This window comes from Ursus americanus, chromosome 12 (genome assembly GCF_024610735.1).
Source record: "Ursus americanus isolate L20-20 chromosome 12, mUrsAme1.1.p, whole genome shotgun sequence".
Classification (NCBI taxonomy): Eukaryota; Metazoa; Chordata; class Mammalia; order Carnivora; family Ursidae; genus Ursus; species Ursus americanus.
In genome coordinates, this window is record NC_142138.1 from 64623405 (window position 1) to 64645494 (window position 22090).

General features: G+C 38.2%; 1 protein-coding gene across 2 annotated transcripts in view; it reads left to right on the forward strand.

The window, feature by feature from the left end:
* Positions 1-20995, forward strand: part of MAN1A2 (mannosidase alpha class 1A member 2) — a 187814-nt gene extending 166819 nt beyond the window's left edge. For both annotated transcript variants that reach the window (XM_045801407.2, XM_087866198.1), the window contains exon 13: positions 15083-20995. In XM_045801407.2, coding sequence (XP_045657363.1) covers positions 15083-15215 — 133 coding nt within the window. In that variant the 3' untranslated portion in view covers positions 15216-20995. The remainder of the gene's footprint in view (positions 1-15082) is intronic.
* The last annotated feature ends 1095 nt before the right edge of the window (positions 20996-22090 follow it).

The following is a 22090-nucleotide window of genomic DNA, read 5'->3' on the forward strand; positions in this document are numbered from 1 at the left end:
TGAGGAGTAACAAAACATTTAGGTAGTACTTGATAGGTGAAGTAAGCTTTGAATGAGCAGGCTTTTTAAAAGTCAGTCTTAAATTATTTTGAATATTCAAATAAACTCAGACAAGAGAATAAATCACTTAAATTTTTTTCTATAGGTTAAGGACAGATAAAAAGTCAGAAGTTCTTAGGAAATTAATGGGGATAAAAGTTTCAGCATTTGCTCACCCTTTTATTTCAACTATCATTTCCTGGGACCCTTAATTCCACCTCTTTACGTGTGTCTGAGCTTTTTGTCCTTATCTACTAAATAAATGGTGATCGGAATATAGAAATGATACAGTGTAGTATATGAAATAATTCATCCAGCAGATACTAAAGTGCCTCATATGTGCCTTTGCTGTTTTATGTGCTGAGGATACATCTGTGAATATAATAGAGGACAGTCTTGACGTCAAGGAGCTTAGACCTACTCTGCTTAACTTATAATTGCTGTATTTTTTGAGTGCCTGCCCATAAAAATAGGCCCTGTGTGTGTATATCATCTGTACTTTCCATTATTCTCTCCCCTTGCCCTTGCTCTATTTTTTTCAGTACTGTTACCACCTGATACATGTGTTTGTTTTTTATCCGTCTCTCCCAGTAAGTAGAATGTAAGTGCATAACTGCAGGAAATTTTCCTTTTAACTACTCTCACCTCCCTAGCACCCAGCACACAGTGTATGAGGCACTCAATAAATATGTGTTATGTAAGCAAAAAGTTGGCTATTTGCCTCTGTATGCTGACGCTCTTAAGTAGTAGTTTGTTTTTCAGCTTTATTGAGATCTAATTGACGTAAAGTGTTGTGTAAGTGTAAGGTGTACTGTGTGATTATTTAATACATTTATATATTGCAATGTGATTACCACCTGCGGTGTTAGCTGACCCCTCCATCATGTCACATACTTACCATTTCTTTTTTGTTGTGAGAGTGTTTAAGAGCTCTCTTAGCAGCTTTTAAGTATATAATACAGCATTAACTGTAATCACAATGCTGTGTATTAGATCTCCAGAACTTATCTTCTAACTGGAAGTTTGTAACCCTTTGGCTAACATCTCCGCAGTCCCCCAGCCCCATTCCTCAGCCCCTGGTAATCCCCATTCTGCTCTCTGTTTCTACACGAGTATGGCCTTTGAAGATTTCATATGTGGATATCATACAGTCTTTCTCTTTTCTTTTCTGACTTATCTCACTTAGCATAATGCCCTCAAGGTCCATCCATGTTGGAAATGGTAGGATTTCCTTCTCTCTCATGGCTGCATAGTATTCCTGTGTGTGTGTTTGTACACACCATATCTTCTTTATCCATTCATCTGTTGGTGGACACTTAGGTTGCTTCCATATCTTGACTATTGTGAAGCTTAGCTAATGGTGCAGTAAACATGGGAATGCACATCTCTTTTTAAGATCCCGTTCTCATTTCCTGTGGATATATAGTAGGATTACTGGATCATATGGTAGTTCTATTTTTAACTTTTTGAGGATCCTCCATACCGTTTTCCATAGTGGCTGCACCAGTTTGCATTCCCTCCAACAGTGCACAGTGTTACCCTGTTCTCCACATCTCTGCCACTGCTCTTTCGTCTTTTTTTTTTTTATGTCAGCCATTTTGACAGGTGTGAGTTGATACCGTTGTGGTTTTGATTTGCATTTTCCTGATAATTAGTGATGTTGAACATCTGCGTATGCTGTATGTCTTTTTTGGAAAAATGTCTCTTTCGTTCCTCTGCCCACTTTTTAATTGAACTGCTTCATTCTTGTTATTGAGTTGTATGAGTTATTTATATATTTTCTATCTTAACCACTTATATATATGATTTGCAGATATTTCTCTGATTCTGTAGGTTGTCTTCCATTTTTTATTGTTTCTTTTGTTATGCAGAAGCCTTTTAGTTTGATGTAGTTCCATGTATTTATTTTTGCCTTTGTTGTCTGCTTTTTGTGTCATAACCAGAAAATCATTGCCAAGACACATGTCAAGGAGCTCTTTCTCTTTGTTTTCTTGTAGGACTTTTGCAGTTTCAGGTCTTAAGTAGTTTTAATCATATTGTTTTGTCATTTCTAATTGTATTTTTTTATAGTTTTTATTTAAGTAATCTCTACACCCATTTTGGAGCTCGAACTCATGACCCCATGATCAAGAGTCACATGCCTTTCAACTGACAGGCAGGTGCCCCTCTAATGTATTTTTTAAGGCATTCCCTGATCATCCTTTATAAAATTTCAGATTGCTCCCTTTTCCCCCTCTCATTTCCCCTTACTTTAACTTTTCTCCATAGCACCCAACTTCTAACATACTGTATAATTTCCATAGGCGTTCCCCAACTTAGGGTATAAACTTCAGGAGGGCAGTGAGTTTTGTATATTTTAGTTATTGTTGTATCTCCAGTACCAATGGTGAGAATACACATATACCTGTTTCGGAATCAAGTATTTGGTGAATAAAGAATTGAATTATTTGATTCCAAGAGAGACAGCTAAAAAACAGCAATTTTGTAAGATATTGCAAAAATGGGAGTAGGAAGGAGAAGAGAATAATAGACCTATTTTATTTTTTGGTTGAGGCTCCGGGCTTGAACTCAGAACTCAGCTTGTGCTAGAAGATCACTACCAGTGAATGGGTGAGGGAATTAATGAAGCAGGAAGAAAAGGCCCAAGGCAAGCTGTTGAAAAGTGGGGGAGTCAGGACAGTGGATCTGTTTTCAGTAGAGTCGAAGGTTCAGATGCCCACATGAAGGAGAAAAGCAGAAACAGTGCCAACTAACTAGTGTTGAAAGTTAGACAAAGGTGGTAAACCTAGGGCAGCGGTTCTTAAACTTGAGCTTGCGTCAGAATCACCTGGAAAGCTTGGTAAAACTCGAGATGGCTGGGCTCCAGCACCAGAGATTCTGATTAGTAGGTCTTGAGTGGGGTCTAAGAATCTGCATGTGTAACCAGTTCCCAGGCGATGCTGATGTTGTGGTCTTTGAGGAGCCGCCGACACCTGTGAGTGAGTACACCGTTTATGGCACAAGTTAGGGGTCAAGGCATTACCTCTGCTGACGAGGGATAGCCAGTACACCATGCGGTCAGGTGGGCGAAGCATTGCTCTTAGCTGCTGTGTTCATGTTGTCCAGTCTCCTCGGATGGTAGGTTGGAGGACCAAATCCAGGGTCTGCACAGTTTCTAATTCCTCTTAGGACTTACTGCAGTGTCAGTGCAATCCAGATGGTAGGCACACATACATATGCAGAGTGAATTTCACTGGCACTGTTCCTTCTTTCAGTTTCAAGCTTGTGTTATTTTGAAATATCCTTGCCATTTTTTTTTTGCTGCAGTAGAGGGAGCTACAACCCAAATTGTATTTATGTAGCAGTAACACATAATATGGTTATTTTCCTTTTCCATCCTTTTCCTTTAGCCTTTTTTTTTTAATCTTAAAAATCCACTTTAATGAAGTATTTTAAATGTGCGGTTTATGATCTTTGGGAAAATATATAAGCCGTGGTAACTACCACCGCAATTACTATGGAACACTTTAATTCCTATTTCTGCCCCACCCCCAAATACATAGCTGCTTTTGGTCATGATAGATTGCCTGCCTAGAATCTCATATAATGGGAATCATGCAGTAAGCACTTATTTTTGTTGGCTGTTTTCTTCAGCATAATGTTTTTTTAGATAAATCCGTGTTATTGCATGTATCAGTAGTTCACTTTTTTCTGTTGGTGAGTAGTATCGTGTTGTATGGATATACCATGTTTTATGTATCTGTTCTGTTTTTGATGGCATGAGTCCTATGCTTTTGAAAGGAATTGGGGAAAAAAGGAACTATGTTTGTTTACCATTTGACTATATATAAGTATCTTGTTCTTTTTTCTAGGAAGTTTTTAATTCTTCCCTTAAAAGTAATGGCATCTAATTTGCTATGATCTAGGAAGTTTTTAATTCTTCCCTTAAAAGTAATGGCATCTAATTTGCTATGATCAGATAAATAGTTACTATCAAATAATTTGCTATTATTAAATAAAATTAAATAAAATTTAATTCTTCCCTTAAAAGTAATGGCATCTAATTTGCTATGATCAAATAGTTACTATCAAATAATTTGCTATTATTAAATAAAATTGTAAATGTTTCTGATTGTGCTGCTTCTTAAAGTAAAGATGCCATAGATGAAACCATAGCAGCCAAAATTTGTGGCAACAGTCTTCCTCTAAAACTTAAGTAAGTATTGTTGCCTAAAGTTTGTTATTCAAAGTTCGTTCTGGTTTTTTAAAAAATTCTGGTGAGACTCGCAGTTTTCCCTTTGCAAACAATTTTACTGATCAAGTTTTTCTTGATAATTTAGCCAGGTTTGCTAATTAGCTGTTCTTTCTAGAGGGATTATTTTAGTATGATAAAGAAAACTAATAATACATGAAAAGGGTAATAGGCCTGTGATCAAGAAATATACCCAAATGCTATTTGTAACATCTAGGAGGTAAGCATGTACGGGTTTCACTGTAAAATTCTTTCAAAGTTTCTGTGGTTTGAAGGTTTTATAGTAAAATACTAGGGCAGGGGAGGAAGGGAAAGCTAGTGAATTGTGGCCCAGGACAGATATTGTTACTGATGTTGCTATCTTGTCCTCCAGTAATTCTGGTTCTCCTTTTTATAGCCCCTGTTATCTGCCTGTTCCTGTAAAATTATTCTCAGTATAAGCAAATGAAAGCACAGTTAGCCAGCTACCAGACTTTAAAGCTAATCCCCTAGTGAACAAGGTTTTGAAGGAGGTTCAAAGAGAGTTCTGATAATGGTTTTTGACAGTAAAGCATCAAGAATAGTATGACTTTTAAGTTTGTAAGCAAAAGTGTCCAAGTAATGTATTTGGGAGAGAGTGAGGAATCAATGAGATTATTAGAGTTAGGATTCTTAGCCAAGGAAAAAACAGTTCAGGAGGGAAGACTGGAAAAACCAAGGCACTATTCCCCTTCCATTTATCTTTCATCTTTTATCTTGTCTGTAACTGGATCCTAAAGTTAACCTCCTGCCATGAGAGGACTATTTTTCCAGCTGGATGAGAAAAAAAAGCATTAAGTCTCCTGTTCTTTTTTTTTTTTTTTAAGATTTTATTTATTTATTTGACAGAGACAGCAAAAGAGGGAACGCAAGCAACGGGAGTGTGAGAGGGAGAAGCAGGCTTCCCGCCGAGCAGGGAGCCTGATTCAGGGCTCTATCCCAGGACCCTGGGATCATGACCTGAGCCAAAGGCGGACGCTTAATGGCTGGGCCACCCAGGCGCCCCTGAGTCTCCTGTTCTGTGCTGTTCTCTGCTTATTTACCCCTGACAGCTGATTTGCAAACTAAGTCAAATCCATAAGTATTTATTAAGTAACTGCTCTCTTTTCAGTATTGTGCTGTTTGAAAATTAAAGCATATGAAACATAACACTGTATGAGGAGCTTGCAGTCTAAATAAGAATAAGTCTCTTATTTCTGGTCCTGAGCAAATTCAATAAAAGTATAAACTGTATAGTTAAGTGCTAAGTAGAATATAAATGTTTTAGAGATTCAAAGAAGGGAACTTCGGCATGGGCTGGAGTAGTCATAAAAAAAAGTTTGAGATAATGCTACATGTTAATAGGTGAGGTAAAGCAAAAAGTCATTTCATGGAAAGGAACCCAGTGTGAGAAAACATATGCTACCGTTCTTTAAAAAGACAGTAAGAAAACCAGACTGACTAAAGAATATTCATTAGAAGTAATGGGAGATAGGCTTACTAGAATCAAAATCAGGTAAGCAACACTATGGATGAACATTGAGAACATTATGTTCAGTGAAATGAGCCAGTCACAAAAAGACATACTGTTATGATTCCACTTGTATGAAGTACCTGTAACCAAACTGATAGAAGCAGAAAGTAGAAGGTGGTTATCAGGCGCTGGGGTAAGGGGTAAGGGGAATTGTTACTTTAAAGGGTATAGAATTTCAGTTTGTAAGATGAAAGAGTTCAGGAATCTGTTTCACAGTTGTGTCCACATACATAACACTCCTGAACTTAAAAATAGTTAAGATGGTAAATTTCTTTGTTTCTTTCTCTTTTAAACTATAGTTGACAGACAGTGTTATATTAGTTTCAGGTGTACAACATACTGATTCAACAACTCTGTATGTGTTATGCTCACCACAAGTGTAGCTGCCATCTGTCACCATACTGCTATTACAATGCCATTGGCTGTATTGCCTGTTCTGTACCTTTTGTCCGTGTGACTTACTCATTTCATAACTGGAAGCCTGTATCTCCCACTCTCCTTCACCCATTTTGCGCATCCCCCCACTCCCTCCCCTCTAGCAACCATCAGTTTGTTCTGTGTATTTATGGGTCTGATTCTGCTGTTTGTTTATTCATTTATTTTGTTTCTTAGATTCCATACGTGCGTGAAATCATACAGTATTTGTGTTTCTCTGATTTATTTCACTTAGCATAATAACCTGTAGGTCCATCCATGTTGTCACAAATGGCAAGATCTCATAAGATAGTAAATTTTATATTATGTGTTTTTTACCACAATAAAAAGTCAGAGAAGCAATGGCATGCTAAAAAGGGAATCATAAGATAAAATGCAAAGCATCTACACTTTAACTCCCACCCCCTCCTCCAATGCCTATAACTTACACCTGAGGCTGTAATTAAAGGAAAACTAGTGCCCCAAAGGAAGAAAAGTAACTTGTTATTTTAAATTATTGCAAGTATCTTAAGAAATTACATATCAAGATACTACTACACATGTAATTTTGTAATTAATATTCTCTCAGGAATGATGGAAAGAAACAACAGAATAGATACCTAATTTTAAAGAAGGGAAAAGTTGGATTGAGAAAAATAAAAATATATGGATTTAATGTCCATTTTCACAAAGTTCTAGAAAGTCAAATGACTTTTACATGAAGATATGAAGAGTTTGGAGAAGAATTAGTGATCAAGAAGAGCCAGAAAGGCTTCCTTGAAACAAGTTCTTACTGGACTAGCTCTGATGTTCTTTTTGGATTGGTTTAATAAAAGAGGATTAAGTGATTCCATGAAAGTACATGGTGTTCAGCAAATTGTTTGACAAAGTATCTCAAAATGGAGGAAACCAACTCTTCCTCCAAGATGAAGTAACAAGGCTCAGAATTTACCCTTCCACCCAAGCAAACAGATAAAATATGTAGGAAACAATGGTTTTCAAAACACTGGAGAGGAGGCAGTGAAGGAATATGGTCTCTGAGAGATGGGAAACAACCCAGCAGCCCTGGGATGCCCCAGCTTGCTGCCTTGATAGAGCTTCTGGGTCACAGCACAGGGAAGAGACCTGAGGCCGAGTGCAGCAGGCTCCCAGAGGAGATCGGAGTTGTTGAGTCCAAGGAAACTAAAGGGTGTTTATAGGAGAGTAGCAGTGAGCTGCACAGAGAGAGAACCCAAGAGAATCCCCCTGGGAGTAGTCAGCAGAGGAAAGAAGCTATACCCAAGTGGGGGAAAGAATCCTCTATGAGGGATTAAAGGGAACCATTTATGGTGACCACACAGAGTCATGAACAGTGCCCGTTCCCAGGAGCCTGACTTGAAAATCTCATAATTCACAGGGCACTGAGTAGAGTACTCAGGATAGTCCTTCCTCAGTGGTGGGAAAAATCGATTGCTTTGGATCTGCATAATAAATCACAAAAGCAAGACCTGAAGGGACCAAACTGTTTCCAAGTAACTTAACTCTATACCTGAACAAAACTCAAGATGTACAGGAATGCAAAATTATCTAGCAACCAAAACGTAAAACTGATAATGTCTGGCTTCCAGCCAAAGATACCATGTATGCAGACAGGCAGGAAGGCATGACCAATAATGAAAATAATCAACTGAAACTGACTCAGAACTCCTATAACTGTTAGAATTAGCAGGTGACATTAAAACAGCTATTATGATTATATTCCAAATATTCAAAAAGTTAAATAGAGACATGGGAGATAAGAAAACCCAAATCAAACTTCTAGAAATGGAAACTGCAGTGCCTGAATTGAAAAATACACCATAGAGTATTAACAGCAGATTAGACCTTGTGAAAGAAAAGATTTGTGAACTTGAAGACATTGCAGTTGAAATCGAAATGAAAACAAGAGCAAAAAAAGAATCTGTAAAAATGCAGAGTATTGGAGAGCTGTGTAACAACTGTAGGTTGCTTAAAATATGTGAAATTGGAGTCTGTGAAGGGAAGAGAACAGAGGAATGGATTAAAAAAATATATATGGGCCAAACTCTTTGCAAACTTATATCCACAGATTGAAGAAGCTGAATAAATTCTAAGGACAAGAAACATGAAGAATACTTCACCAAGGGCACATCATAATCACATTGCTCAAAACCAGTGGTAAAAAAAAAAAAAAAAACTTAAAAGCAACCAGAGGAAAAAGACAAGTTAGGTAGAAAGGAACAAATATAAGAATGACAGCAGGGTTCCCATTAGAAAGAAGACTAATATCCCTCATGAACAGATATATATAAAGCAGCTAAACAAGATTTTAGCAAATTAAATCAAACAGCCTATTCAATAGATAATACATCATGACCAAGTGGATTTACCCCAGGTACAGAGGTTTAACATTTGAAAATCAATGAACTGAAAAAGAAAAATCATGTGATCACTTCAGTAGACACAGAAAAATTATTTGACAAAATTGAACATCCCTTCCTGATAAGACTCTTAGCAAACTCTCTCAACCTGATAAAGAGCATAAATGAAAAATCTACACCTAACCTCATACTGAAAACCTTAATGTGTTCCTCCTAAGATCAGGAATAAGACAAGGATGTCTGTCTGTCCTCTTCACCTCTATTTAGCCTTGAACTGGAGGTTCTAGCTAGTATAGTCAGTCAAGAAAAAGACATCCAGACTAGAAAGGAAGAAGTAAAATTATCTTTTTTTTTTTTTTTTTGTAGAAGACATGATCATCAAAGTGGAAAATCTTATGGAGTTACTAGAAAGTTACTAGAATTACTGAGCATTTAGCACAGTTGCAGATGCGAGATTAGTATATCAAAATTATGTATATTCTAACAATGAACTGAAATTGAAATTTAAAAATACAGCGTAAAGTTATGAGATACTTAGGGATAAATCTTGACAAAACACATAAAAGACCCGTACACTGGAAACTAAAAATCATTGCTGAAAGAAATTAAAGATCTAATTAAGTGGAGAGATTCACTTTGTTGATGGTTGTGAAAACTCAGCATTGTTAATTCTCTTCAGATCTATAGATTCAATGAAATCCCAGTTGGAATCTCAAGAGGCTTTTTTATAGAAATTAGAAAGCTGGGGCGCCTGGGTGGCACAGCGGTTAAGCTTCTGCCTTCGGCTCAGGGCGTGATCCCGGCGTTATGGGATCGAGCCCCACATCAGGCTCTTCCGCTATGAGCCTGCTTCTTCCTCTCCCACTTCCCCTGCTTGTGTTCCCTCTCTCGCTGGCTGTTTCTATCTCTGTCGAATAAATAAATAAAATCTTTTTAAAAAAAAATTAGAAAGCTGTTTCTAAATTTCATTTGGAAATGTGAAGAACATAGAATAACCAAAACAAGTTTGAAAAAGAACCAAGTTTGAAGCCTAACACTACCTGATTTCAGGGCTTATACTATAAAGCTATGATAATCAAAACACCATGATATTGGTGTGATGCTAGGCAAATATATTGATGGAACAGAGAGTCCAGAGAAGAAAAACCTGATACATATCTGGACACCTGATTTTTGACAAAGGTACAAAGGCATTGCAATGAAAAAAAGATAGGCTTTTCAACAAAAGGTGGTAGAATAATTGGATTTCTGTGTGCATAGACAAAAAATCAGTTCGAACTAAGTTTAAAACCTAAAAGTACAGCTTTTAGTAGAAAACAGAAGATAATCTTTGTGACCTTGGGCTAGGCAAAGATTTTTTAGATATTACACCAAAAGCAATGATACCTAAAAGAACGTATTGATCAGTTGGTCTAAAAATTTAAAAAATTTGCTCTTTGAAAGACATTTGAAAGAGAATTAAAATGAAGGGATGAGAAGATAAGGCACAGACTGGGATAAAATCTTGCAAAGTATATAACTCACGAGGGACTGATATCTGGGCAATATGACAGATTCTAAAAACTCAACAATAAGACAACATGCAACCCAATTTAAAACCTGGCAAAAGAATTAGACAGATACTTCATAAAAGAAGATACAAGGATGGCAAGTAAGCTCATGAAAAAATGCTAGACATGATTAGTACAAATTACAACTACAGTGAGATACTACTTCCTACACACGTCTCAGACTATCAAAATAGACCCATATCTGCAGAGAGGTCTCCCTTTACTTTCTGACTTTGGACTTGTGTGGGACTGTAAGGTATGGAGCATCTAATTCTGAGAAGAAAGTCAAGAAAATTGTGAAGATCCTGACGACTGGGGGAAAATTGGAAACCAAATCTTTTGCCAACCCAGAAAATCCTTTCCACAAATACAGCAGAGAAAGAAAACATTTTAGAAAACATTTTTATCATTGGATAAGCATGAAACCAGGCTGCAGTTTGCATCACAGGCAGATTGCAAAGACAGAAAGAAATCTCACCTTCCCATATAATCAGGCAGATAGAATCCATTACATACATGTTCTGAAGATAAATTGTAACTTGTCCATATGTAAGAGTACTTCCTCCACAGCACCATTTGCTATACATAGTTCATTCCAAATTCACGTGGTGATTGGGGGGACCATCTGTGTTAATTAATTGTCTTTATCCAAAGAAAAACTGACACTTCTGTCTCTGACAAGGGTTAGTTAAGAGCTTTGGAGAAAAAGGCACCTATTCTAGCGACCCACAGTGATAGGGACTTTGGGCTGCATCTTCCTTGATGATTACATTACAAAGGCAGGCCTCTAGAAGAAACTAAATTGTAAAGCTGGCAAGCAGCTTTTAAAAAGATTTATGTACATTTCAGAGGGACAATTAGTTTTCTCAAGGCAGTGATCTAAGAAGAGGGAAAGAAGGATAAGGTGTTCCGGCACCAGGAAAAATTTAGTATTTTATTAACCTTTACAAAACTCAGAGCTCTGATAGTGTTTTACTGCTGAATGAACCAGCCTTTGTTACCATCTACCTCTGGGCTCTTGTTATAGAAGCTAACCCCCCACTGTTTATGTAGTTTAGGTATCCTGTATCCTGTAGGCAAAATCATCCTAACTTATTCAGCCCCTAAGGGCAGAGGGAAATGAATTCCTCCCAGCTCCCTTATAGTCTCAAGACAAAGCCTAAACTATTGCAATGATCAGAAATATATGCTTTCTTTGGTTTATCTTTAAAAAAAAAATGCATGCGTATTTTGCGTTTGAATTTGTAATATAACCATATTAGGTTAAAGATTTCTTTCTTCCCCACCCTTTCCCCTTAAAAAACAACAACAAAAAAAAAAAAACTTGAAGATTTGAGAAAAGATGTGGGGAAAAGCAGGGGGCAGGTCCTTTTGGAGAGATTAAAAATTGTATGTTTTAATGTGTTTTTTTTTTTTTAAGATTTATTTATTTGAGAGAGCATTGAGGGATGCAGAGGGAGAGAATCTTCAAGCAGACTTCCCGTGAGCGGGAAGCCCAGGGGCTGCTGGATCCCACAACCCATGAGATCATGACCTGAGCCAAAACCAAGAGCCTGATACTTAACCACCTGAGCCTCCCAGGTGTCCCAATGTTTTATCTTATAGAATATAATTTCCACTGAGTATGTTTCAATTTAATTTGATTTCTAACCAGTCTCTTCCAAAGACATTATTTAAACATTAGAAATATAAATGAAATGGAAGTTTTAAGTAAATTATTTTTCAAACAATCTAAGGTGTTTTTTTTTTTATGAGTTACATATACATGTAAATGTAAGGCTTTTTAGAGCTGTAACATCTTTCCATGATACACTGAACATTGCCATTGGTAGTTGTGAAGAAGAATAAATGAGTCATCAAGGCTTGTTTGATAAGTCAACATAAAGGACTAAGTAAGTACATATTAACTTGGCAGTTCGTTCTTTTAACCTTTCCATTTCTCTGTTGACACTTAAATTTTTCTCCTCAGATTGGTTGACTTTTCTTTCTGTAAAACTTGCCTGTTCCGGTTACTACCAACGCTTGTGTTGAGATGACTTCCGGCCTCACCACCCCCGAGTACCTTGTCTTTAGATGAGAGAAAGCTAAAAGAGGCCTATAAGAACAACATTTAAAAATAACTCTAAAAACTAAGCTACACATCCGTTCAAACTGAAGTACTTAATAGCACCTTTTCATATACTTACAGGCTTTTGTTGGCCTTGTTTGTCATCTACCATCGTTTTAAGAAAATTCATATTAAAGGAAAAATTAGTAGTGTGGTAGCTAATTTAGATTGTAGACTTTTCTCAACTTTCACAGCAAAGATCACACTTCTCCAGTTCTATTTTTTTTTAAAGATTTTATTTATTCGACAGAGATAGAGACAGCCAGTGAGAGAGGGAACACAAGCAGGGGGAGTGGGAGAGGAAGAAGCAGGCTCCCAGCAGAGGAGCCTGACATGGGGCTCGGTCCCAGAACGCCGGGATCACGCCCTGAGCCGAAGGCAGACGTTTAACGACTGTGCCACCCAGGCGCCCCACCAGTTCTATTTTTTAAATGCAGGTTAAAAATCTTAAATCAGTGCACCTGGATGGTTCAGTCGGTTAAGGTCTGCCTTCAGCTCAGGTCATGAGCCTAGGGTCCTGGGATCGAGTCCTTCGTCAGGTTCCCTGCTCAGCAGGGAGTCTACTTCTCCCTCTACCCCTCCCTCCTGCTTGTGCTTTCTCTCTCTCTCATGCTCACTCTCTCTTTCAAATAAATAAATAAAATCTAAATAAAAAAATAAAAATCTTAAATCAGTAATAGTATACGATGTCCTCAACATCCTCTTCTGAATGTGTAATCCAAAATTAAAAAGAATTGTTTGGCTATATTGCTTTAATTTCAAGCATTGATTTTGTTAATAAATTTGTGAGAGTGTGCATGTGGTGTGTGTTTATGTGAGTATGTGTGTTTATGAGAATGTGTGTGTGTGTTGATGGGAGTGTGGTGTGGGGGCGGGGGAGGTGTCCCATATGTCTAACCCCTGCTCTCTAGTCTTGCTCCAGACCCGTTGGACCAAACAGCAGTCTAGAGGTGTCCAGGAGGTTGGGGTTCCGTGGAAGTTGTATTAGTTCCTAGGGCTGCCTTAACAAATTACCACAAATTTGATGGCTAACAGAAATTTCTTCTCTCCTAATTCTGGAGGCCTACAGTCTGAAGTCTCTTCCCTCTGAAGGTGTTCCTTGGCTTGTGGCAACATAGCTCTTTAATCCTTATCTCTGGCTGCACATGACCTTCCTCCCCGTGTGCCTCTGGGTCCAAATCTCCCTCTCCTTGCTCCTGTAAATTGCAGGTTACTGGATTTAGGATAGGCTCTAAATCCAGGACGATTTCATCTCAAGATCCTTGACTGATGACATTCCCAAAGACCCAAGCAGAAACCCAGAGTCCGAGGATCAACGGACTGAGCCATCCAGCACCATTAATTAGGATCCTTTTTAAAAACGATGGTTTAAAAATAATATTCCTAAAAAACCTAGAAATAATGTCCCTTTGTGTTATCTAAAATTTCCACATTCATTATTCTCTGGATTTTTATGTTTGTGTTTACATCAGGTACTTCCATAGCATCCCCCATGGAAAGGAGTCATTTTGTGGGAAACTCTGGAATTTTCTCTCACTGTTCCTTCACTTACTTCTCTCGAGAAGTGATGAAATTAGAGCAAGCCTGATCCATCAGCCCGCATTTAACCAAGAGACATGGGATTGCACAGAACATAGTGCTTCTGGACACGTTTGTGCCCAGAACTCCGAGAGCTTGTGCTTCTGATCCCCCTACAGTAAGCAGCCCCAGCAGTCTCTTGCTACCTCCAGCCAAGTCTGTTTTTTCAGTCCCAGCTTCCCTGCCCATGACGTGGTGTGAATAAATTCGAGTCAAGCAGGTCTCAAGGTCAAGGGTCAGGGAGTGAGGTTGGAAGCCCTGTTATTCTCCATTTCAGCTTTACCAGTTATAACAGTGCTGTCTGTTTTTACTCGGTCATCTAAGAGCTGTAATGGTAAATCAGAAGAGATTAATGTGCCTATTTTTAAGATAAAGAAATTTCAGCAAAATCACTGTAAAGGAGTTCTTCACCAAATCCTAATGCTAGGGCCAGCTAGTTATTACTGAAATGAAGAGTTAGAACCCAGATTTCCCAACTCGCTGGAGTTGGATTTTTTTTGCTCACCTTGAAGACCCCTTTAATAGGATTTAGATTGGACTGTACCCAACATTATAGGTAACAATTACTGTTTGTGTCTACTCTATCACTGTTGATTTCTGAGTGACCACCGTGGCTTGCAGCGCCATGGAGAGGTCGGGAATCCTTGCCTTCGTATAAACAATGCTATTACCTATGGAGAGCAATCATGAAATTCTTAGACCTCCTGTTAATCCCTGGTGTTTCCGAAACCTTCATTAACGGTTTGCATTACCTGCTGGAAGAACTGCAAAAACTACTGAAGTATCAGTTATAAAAGTCCTTGCCAGGTCCAGATAATATACTAGTTATTTCCTTCAGTGTCTGTTAATAAATGTGAATTAATCAATTTCTACTTGTACTGTGAGCTCTGTAAGCTGCCAAAATAGATGATTGATCTTATATTTGACTTTTAAAAGAACGTCTGTGACAACTCATGAAGTGGTTTGTTTGATGCCTTTTTACAGCATTGTTGTCTTACGTGCTTATGGGGACTTGATTCACTGTCTTACATCAGAAGTCTAGTTGCGCATCTCACTGGATTTTCTTAGGCACTGCACTATCCTAGAGCACGTTGTGACTGTTTTAGATCGTGTGAGTGAGTGGGTTTCATTCTGTGATGTGGTTTTCATCAAAGCTGTTCAAAGTAGGTTATTGGTTTCCTCTGCCACTATAACTAGATCACTTGATCTTGTTGAATTCTAATCGAAGCTCATTTCTCTCCTTTTTATTTTCAGATATTTGTATCTGCTGTTCTCCAGTGATGACCTTTTACCTTTAGACCACTGGGTATTCAACACAGAGGCTCATCCCCTGCCCGTGTTACATTTAGCCAACACCACACTTTCAGGAAATCCTGCTGTTCGATGAAAGCAGTTCCAGAAAGACCATTCTCACCTGTGTTTTGTTTACATGGACCACTACAGAAATTAGTCTGGAGAGGGGGCTTTGGGAAACCTGGACCTCATAAGTCACCATGGCAGGGTGACACATGACTGTGCCCCACAGGACTTTTCAACTTGTAGATATCTCAACTTTGAAATGATTCCATTTTATACCTGACCAAAACATATTGTGGTATGTGTAAGACAAAGACCTGGTATGCTTGGATTCCTAAAGAGATGGTCACATGGGAAATTTTGCCTGCTACTACTATATTGTTTTTAGAGTCCTGGAATCTGGAGTCTAGACCGCCTAAGAATAAGCCAAGAATGTGGAGCACCTTGTGGGAGTGAGAGATGGCCTTTGGAACCAGTTATTTATGAGTTCCTTCCAAAGCGGAGCAGCTTTCAAATCAAATATTTGCTTATCGTTTCTCCCCCTTCTCTCCATTTTTGATAATGGAAGGAACTAAAACAACAAAAGAACGATGGAACTGCATCAAGAGCAATGAAGACTGGAAAAAGAAACCCAAGTACCCATCCCTGTCTCAGTTTTCAAGTTCCCCATTGAACGACCAGACTGGCAACGGTTTCAGATCCCAGTGCATTCCATTGAAATTTCTTGGTTAAATTTTATTTTCTCTGGGGGCACGATCTCACAAAGAGTACTCTTCAAGTCTTTGTCTCCATATGGAATCATTGAAACTGCTGTTTATCATAGCCACGACTTACGAGCCTGGGTTTGGGATTTTGTGCATGTTAATCAGTTCTAGTGTTGGGAGCATGACCAGAAGTGGGGGAAATGCTGCAGTTTGTCGCCTTGAAACCTGTTCTAAGAGAAAGCCTTGGTTTTGTTGGGAGGAGATTTTTTTTTTTCCCAAACCAGCAAATCTACCAAGTGAATTTTATCCACTTTAACCTTGTTATAAATTTAGTAAAATCTCTCAACTTACAACTTTATGTAGTTTGGCAAAATTCACTATACTATTATGCAGCTCTGAATTTACCCAAATTTCTCTTACAACCTATTAGAAAACAAAATACAGTGAAACGTGCTTAAATATTCTATCTGGAATGGGAACAGGGGATCCTTTATTTATTATCTCATCAGATGAGTGAGCTTTTCACAAATATTTTATGTAAAAAATAAAATTCAGCTTTTATTTTCTGCAAGGATATTAATAGAAATCCAAAGAACACCTTCAAAATAATTTTTAGCAAAGAAAAAAAATGTGTAATTAATCATATTAACTAAATTTGGGGTATATCTAAAGGAGTTTCTCTTACCATCAGTAGATTTTGCAGTAATATTTATTTTTAAAGAAATTACTATTTCTTTATATTTGAGGGGAAGAAATTAAATTTTATCAAGAACTGTATTGTAAGATAAATATGCTTATGAATTTTCTGCCCCTTGAACTTATGTCACAATGCAAGACACTTTTTCTTCTTTACATTTAATACAAACAGCTTCCATTGATAATAAAAGTTGGGAGCAGTATAATTAGTCTAATATTTACTCTGACTGAAGATTTCATGAAACAGTGTTTGGGGAAGAAGCCCACCTTGGAATTCTGAAGGCATATTTTCTTATTTTGATAGCTTTTCTGTTTAACCTTTTAGCATGTAGTAGATTTAAATTGGAGGAAAGATTTAATAAATTAATAGAATTAAGTGTTTTCTGAGGGTGATCATCTTATGCCACCAAGAGTCAGACAGTCCTCACAATTAGTAAATGATCCGTAAGAGATAACTACCCGCAGTGTTTTCAGTATGCCTAGAAAATAAGGATGTGGAGCCAGTGCATTATTTCAGTTTTTAAGAGAGTTAAATTTTAGCACACATTTTGAAATTGTAATATCTTTTACTACTTGAAAAATTAAAATTTTTAAATGAGAAGGGTAGATGACTAACTTGAGAAAGGAGAGTGTTTTGTTCTCAAAAACGTGTTAGCCTTCCTCCTAAAAATAGCACAAGCCCACTTATGAGTCACTAAAGAGTGACCAACTTGAGGTAGCAAAGAGCCGCTGGGTAGCCGGCAGTGAGCCCACTTGCACTTTGTTCAGAAGAGTGCAGAGTAAAGGGGCCTTCTTGGTCTCCCAGGAGCCTCTCAAGGAAAGAGAAGACAGAGCCCCCACCCACAAGTGCTCAGTTTCTATCTCTGGGCTGACTGGGGCTTAAGAGGAGGCAGAGAGGTGCCCGAGCATGGCCAGTTCTCACTCAAGTTCAGAATCTGAGGGGGGCAGCTGAAGGGTCTTCACTACCCACTCCCTTCCCTGTGATGAGAGAAGACTAGCGCTTATCACAATGCTTCCATTGTTTTTTTTTCTCTGAATACCAAAGGCAATTAAAGTCAGCTACAAATGACTTGCCAGTGTCATGTTTTTGTTTTTGTTTTTTTTTTACAGATTTTTAAAATTATTTCCTCCAGAATCAGTCCTTAACCCATATTCTGCTTAGCTTCCCAGGGTATTTACTTACTTCTGTCCCTTACCGTCCTTTGCGTTCTGTAGACCTATTACTCAGGTTACAATACTCATTACACGTATAAGACCTTCGCGAAGAGCCTAGAGGTGCTCCTTTCCAGGCATCTCTTCACAGAGCTGACACCTCACTGTGTGTCTTTGGCACAAATGTGCTGACTAGATAGATCAGTTGGTACATAAAAGAAAAATAGAGACGTTGAACACCCCTCTACCTTCTACATTTCTCTTTTAGAATTTTAGAATCACACTTTTTTTTGAAACCGGTCTGAAGTTGTTAAAGCCAAGCGAATGCGACCCTAACCAAAAAGTCACCTCTGCAGAAAAACAAGACCCCAGGGTTCTTGCTTTCTGGTGGGTTGCACGTATGTGCTGTTTCGTGTCTGACACCCACTTACACCTGTCTTTGAGCAGATGCTTATATGTAAGAGTGAAGCCTGGATATTGGAGGAATATGTTCCTTTTGTGGAATGTTGACCCTGATTCCCTGTGACGTCAGCTGAGGCACCCCCGGGCTGCCCTTGGTGGATCTTAACCAAGCAGTTTGGAACTGTGACCATCAGCTTCTCATCTCCACTCTCCTTTGCCAAAGTCTTTGTCCAAGCTACAGAGTTGTTGCTAAAAGATTGTGCTTGCCATTCTCGTTATGCAGTTTCTCCTTCAGCCTGGATTTCTGTGCATGAGTGCGTGGGTGAATGAGAGAATGAGTGAACAAACACGGAGTCCCTAATACATGCCAAGCATCATGCTAGGCACTCTCAAGTGTTAGAACATTTTGTGGTTCCAGTGGCATTTTCTGTGTAAGAGTAATTCATACCATTTTGAATGTTTTCCAGTATGAATTATGTTACAAAGTCCTTAATTTTATATTTCATTTAAATTAAAGAGGAAAAGAAATGGTTTATAATATATTTTAAGCAATGTGTTACTATATAATACTAACAGTTATAATTGTAGTTAATAACTAAAGTCTCTTGGAAAATGTCAAAGAAATACTTGACTTCTGATGCAACTTTGACTAAAATATTTACTTTAGAAATAAAAACATTCTTATTTTGCTATATCACTTTAATTATATAATTAAAAATTAATGTTTTATAAAAATGCTGGTTATTTTATATTCAAAAAATTTTGTCATATAAGGCCTGGGTAAAATCCACAGTTGTAAATTGTTCTTGCTCTACCGAGGGTCCTGCTCATGGTCCCATGCTGTTAAATATAAAGAAAAATATACTAAAATATTTCTAAGTTCCAAATAACAAGTTTCTAGTAATCATATTTTGAGTTCTTATGTTTCGTTAGGTCTCCTTGCCTTCATATTGGCTAGCTCATATCTTATCCATTCTTTACATAGATATATACATAAATACAATTATACAGGGAGATTTTTAATATTGTCTGTGTTTAACAGATGCTAACAAACACAGTTAACTAGTTTTGTCTACACAGATTATAAGCAGAACGGTTGAGTAGCCAAATATGATCTGGAGATATTTTAATGTACTTTTCTGGTTCAAGAACACAGGTGAAGATGATTTTCTGTTACTTCAGCTCATTCAGATCATGATGGAAACATTCTTTGATCTATAATGGGTCGGCAAGCTTTTCTGTAAAGGGCCAGATAATAAATATTTTAGGCTTTGTGCACCATACAGTGTCCTATCTCCACTACTCAGTTCTGCCATTGGAACAGGAAAGCTGGTATAGACGATATGTAAATGAAGGGCTGTAGGGTGTTCCAATAAAACTTTATTTACAAAAGCATGGAGAGCTGGATTTGGCCCATGGGTCATGGTTGTTAACCTTTGATCCCAAGTTTAATTTCTGTATGACCCTTATGTAATCTTTGATCTGCATCTTTCCCCTCTGAGTTGCATAATTCATTTTCAAAGCAAAAAGATGGTGTGTATGTATGATTGTATGGATTTGTGTAACCTAAAGCTATATATTTTGTTGTCTTGAAAATAGATCCAGTCTTTGGAGTCTGTTCAGGTTTCAATCTGATATGACTGTCATGAAAGAGGCATTTGTTGTTGTTGATGTTGTTGTCGTTTGGGGGGTATGCTGTCAGCCAGTTTCCTTGCCTTGTCATTTAATGCCACAATTCCAGACTCCCCGTGTAAAAAGGAGGGTCTCTGTGGTGTCAAAATATTATAGTATCTCCAAGTTCTGCCTGCTCTTTGGCCTTCGGACCAGGACTCTGGCTTGCTGGAGCTGCAAAAACTCCTCCACTTGAGTACTCTCAGATCCCTACAACGAGAATATGGTAGAGTCTCTGACCTCTGTGCTGCAAAAACCAATCTCTTGAAAAATTTGAAGCAACAGAAAATGGGTTATGTGCCTCACTTGCCATTTGGCAGCCACTGCTCCTTTTTTAGACTGCAGAATCGTACTGCCTCTGTTCCCGCTACAGCAGCCTGAATCCGAGTGCAGAGAAAAGATACATCCAAAAGGAGCGTTCCCTTTTCTCTTACTACATAACTTGCCTCGAATCCTTTACAAGTCCATAGCATTATTTCAGGATGTCAGTATGCATCATATTTAAATTAAAGCATCCCTCAACGCCAGCCTTACGTTTCCACCGTTGAACAGCTCGTCTTCTTTTAAACTTGCCTTGAGCCCAGCGGCACTCGTGAAGTTACTCAGAGTTACCGGACACCGTATTGCTAGTATATATGTTGCAGTGCACCAGTCATCATGACTGAGAGAGAGATGTTTCACTAAGAAGTTTATCAAGTAGGCATTTCACTCTTTTTGGAAATTCTAGAGGAGGGGAAGCCTGTAAGTGAGCTGCCCTTCTAGGTCCAGCATATGCCGAGTGCTTCAGTTCGGTGTGGGTGTGTGAGCACACAAACTCATAAACCCGCATCTGTACAAGTTAATGTGCACAAGATTTTAATTGCAAATGTCTTGCTGCTATTGAATGCTACAGAATTCTATGGCAAATTGCTTACCAGGACACTCCATGGAGATAAGTTCAGCTCGCTCTTGGGAAAAATTATTTCTTAGAAAATAAATTAGTTTTTGTTGGAATAATTAAATAAGATATCCCCCGTTTTAATTACTAGATTTGGAAATTGAAATGTCATTCCTCAATCTCACTGGTCTCAAATTCATTGACAAAATTTTTCCCTAAATTAGTAAGTGGGGTAAGTATGACCTCCTAGATCGGTACCCACTGGCCGCTCTTGAACTGATTTCCAGTCATGTCCTCCATATGTAATTTTTATAAATTAAAGGTAATATTGTATATTAAAGATCAAATAAAGATGTTCCTTAAGTGAAAGTCTTTGTTTATCCTTCATTTGTACCTACTGGCGGCCACAGAGTTCAATCTTCCTACTTACATGACAACTTTGGCTTCTCTAGTTAACTGGTAGTCTTCAGTCTCCTACCTTTAGAGAGTTTTCTTTTGGTTCAGCCAATCTTTACATTTATTGGTTTATTGATTTTTTTTTTAAGATTTATTTATTTTGGGGGCGCCTGGGTGGCACAGCGGTTAAGCGTCTGCCTTCGGCTCAGGGCGTGATCCTGGCATTATGGGATCGAGCCCCACATCAGGCTCTTCCACTGTGAGCCTGCTTCTTCCTCTCCCACTCCCCCTGCTTGTGTTCCCTCTCTCACTGGCTGTCTCTATCTCTGTCGAATAAATAAATAAAATCTTTAAAAAAAAAAGATTTATTTATTTTGGAGAGAGAGTACACGTGGAGGGGAGGGGCCGAAGGAAAGAGAAAGAGAGAGAGAATCTCAAGCAGGCTCCCTGCTGAGGGTGGAGCCCAATGTGGGACTCGATCTAACGACCCTGAGATCGTGACCTGAGCTGAAATCAACAGTCGGCTGCTCAACTGACTGAGCCACCCAGGTGCCCCTATAAAGAGTAATTTTTATCCCGTCTGATTTTGAGAAAACTATAGACCTTTGTGACAATCTTACGGTATTACTGTGTCTGGTACCTCTAAGATCTAGTCCAACCTCAGGTCATGGAACTTAAATGCTGCCTTCATCACTCGATCTCATTCTGTCACATTAAAATCTGACCTGATTCTTAAGCAAAGATAGGCTTCAAGGGCTTGAGGAATAGGATCAGCTAGACTAGATAGTGGTTTAATCTATTGATACTATAAAGACATAGGATATTTAAAACCCGGAGCCCATGTGTCATCAAATAATGGAGTAATAAAACCTGAAGCAACAGCTAATTTACAACCTTGAGGCATTCTTCCCGGCACACTGGATTTCAACTTGATCAAAATTTTAAACTAGGAGATTTACATCGTGAGCATATCAAAATTCCCTGCAGACTCATCTTTTCAAAAGCAACTAAAACAGGACCAGATAAAAGAATAAGGATCTCTGAGTGACTATGATTTGATCAAATCTG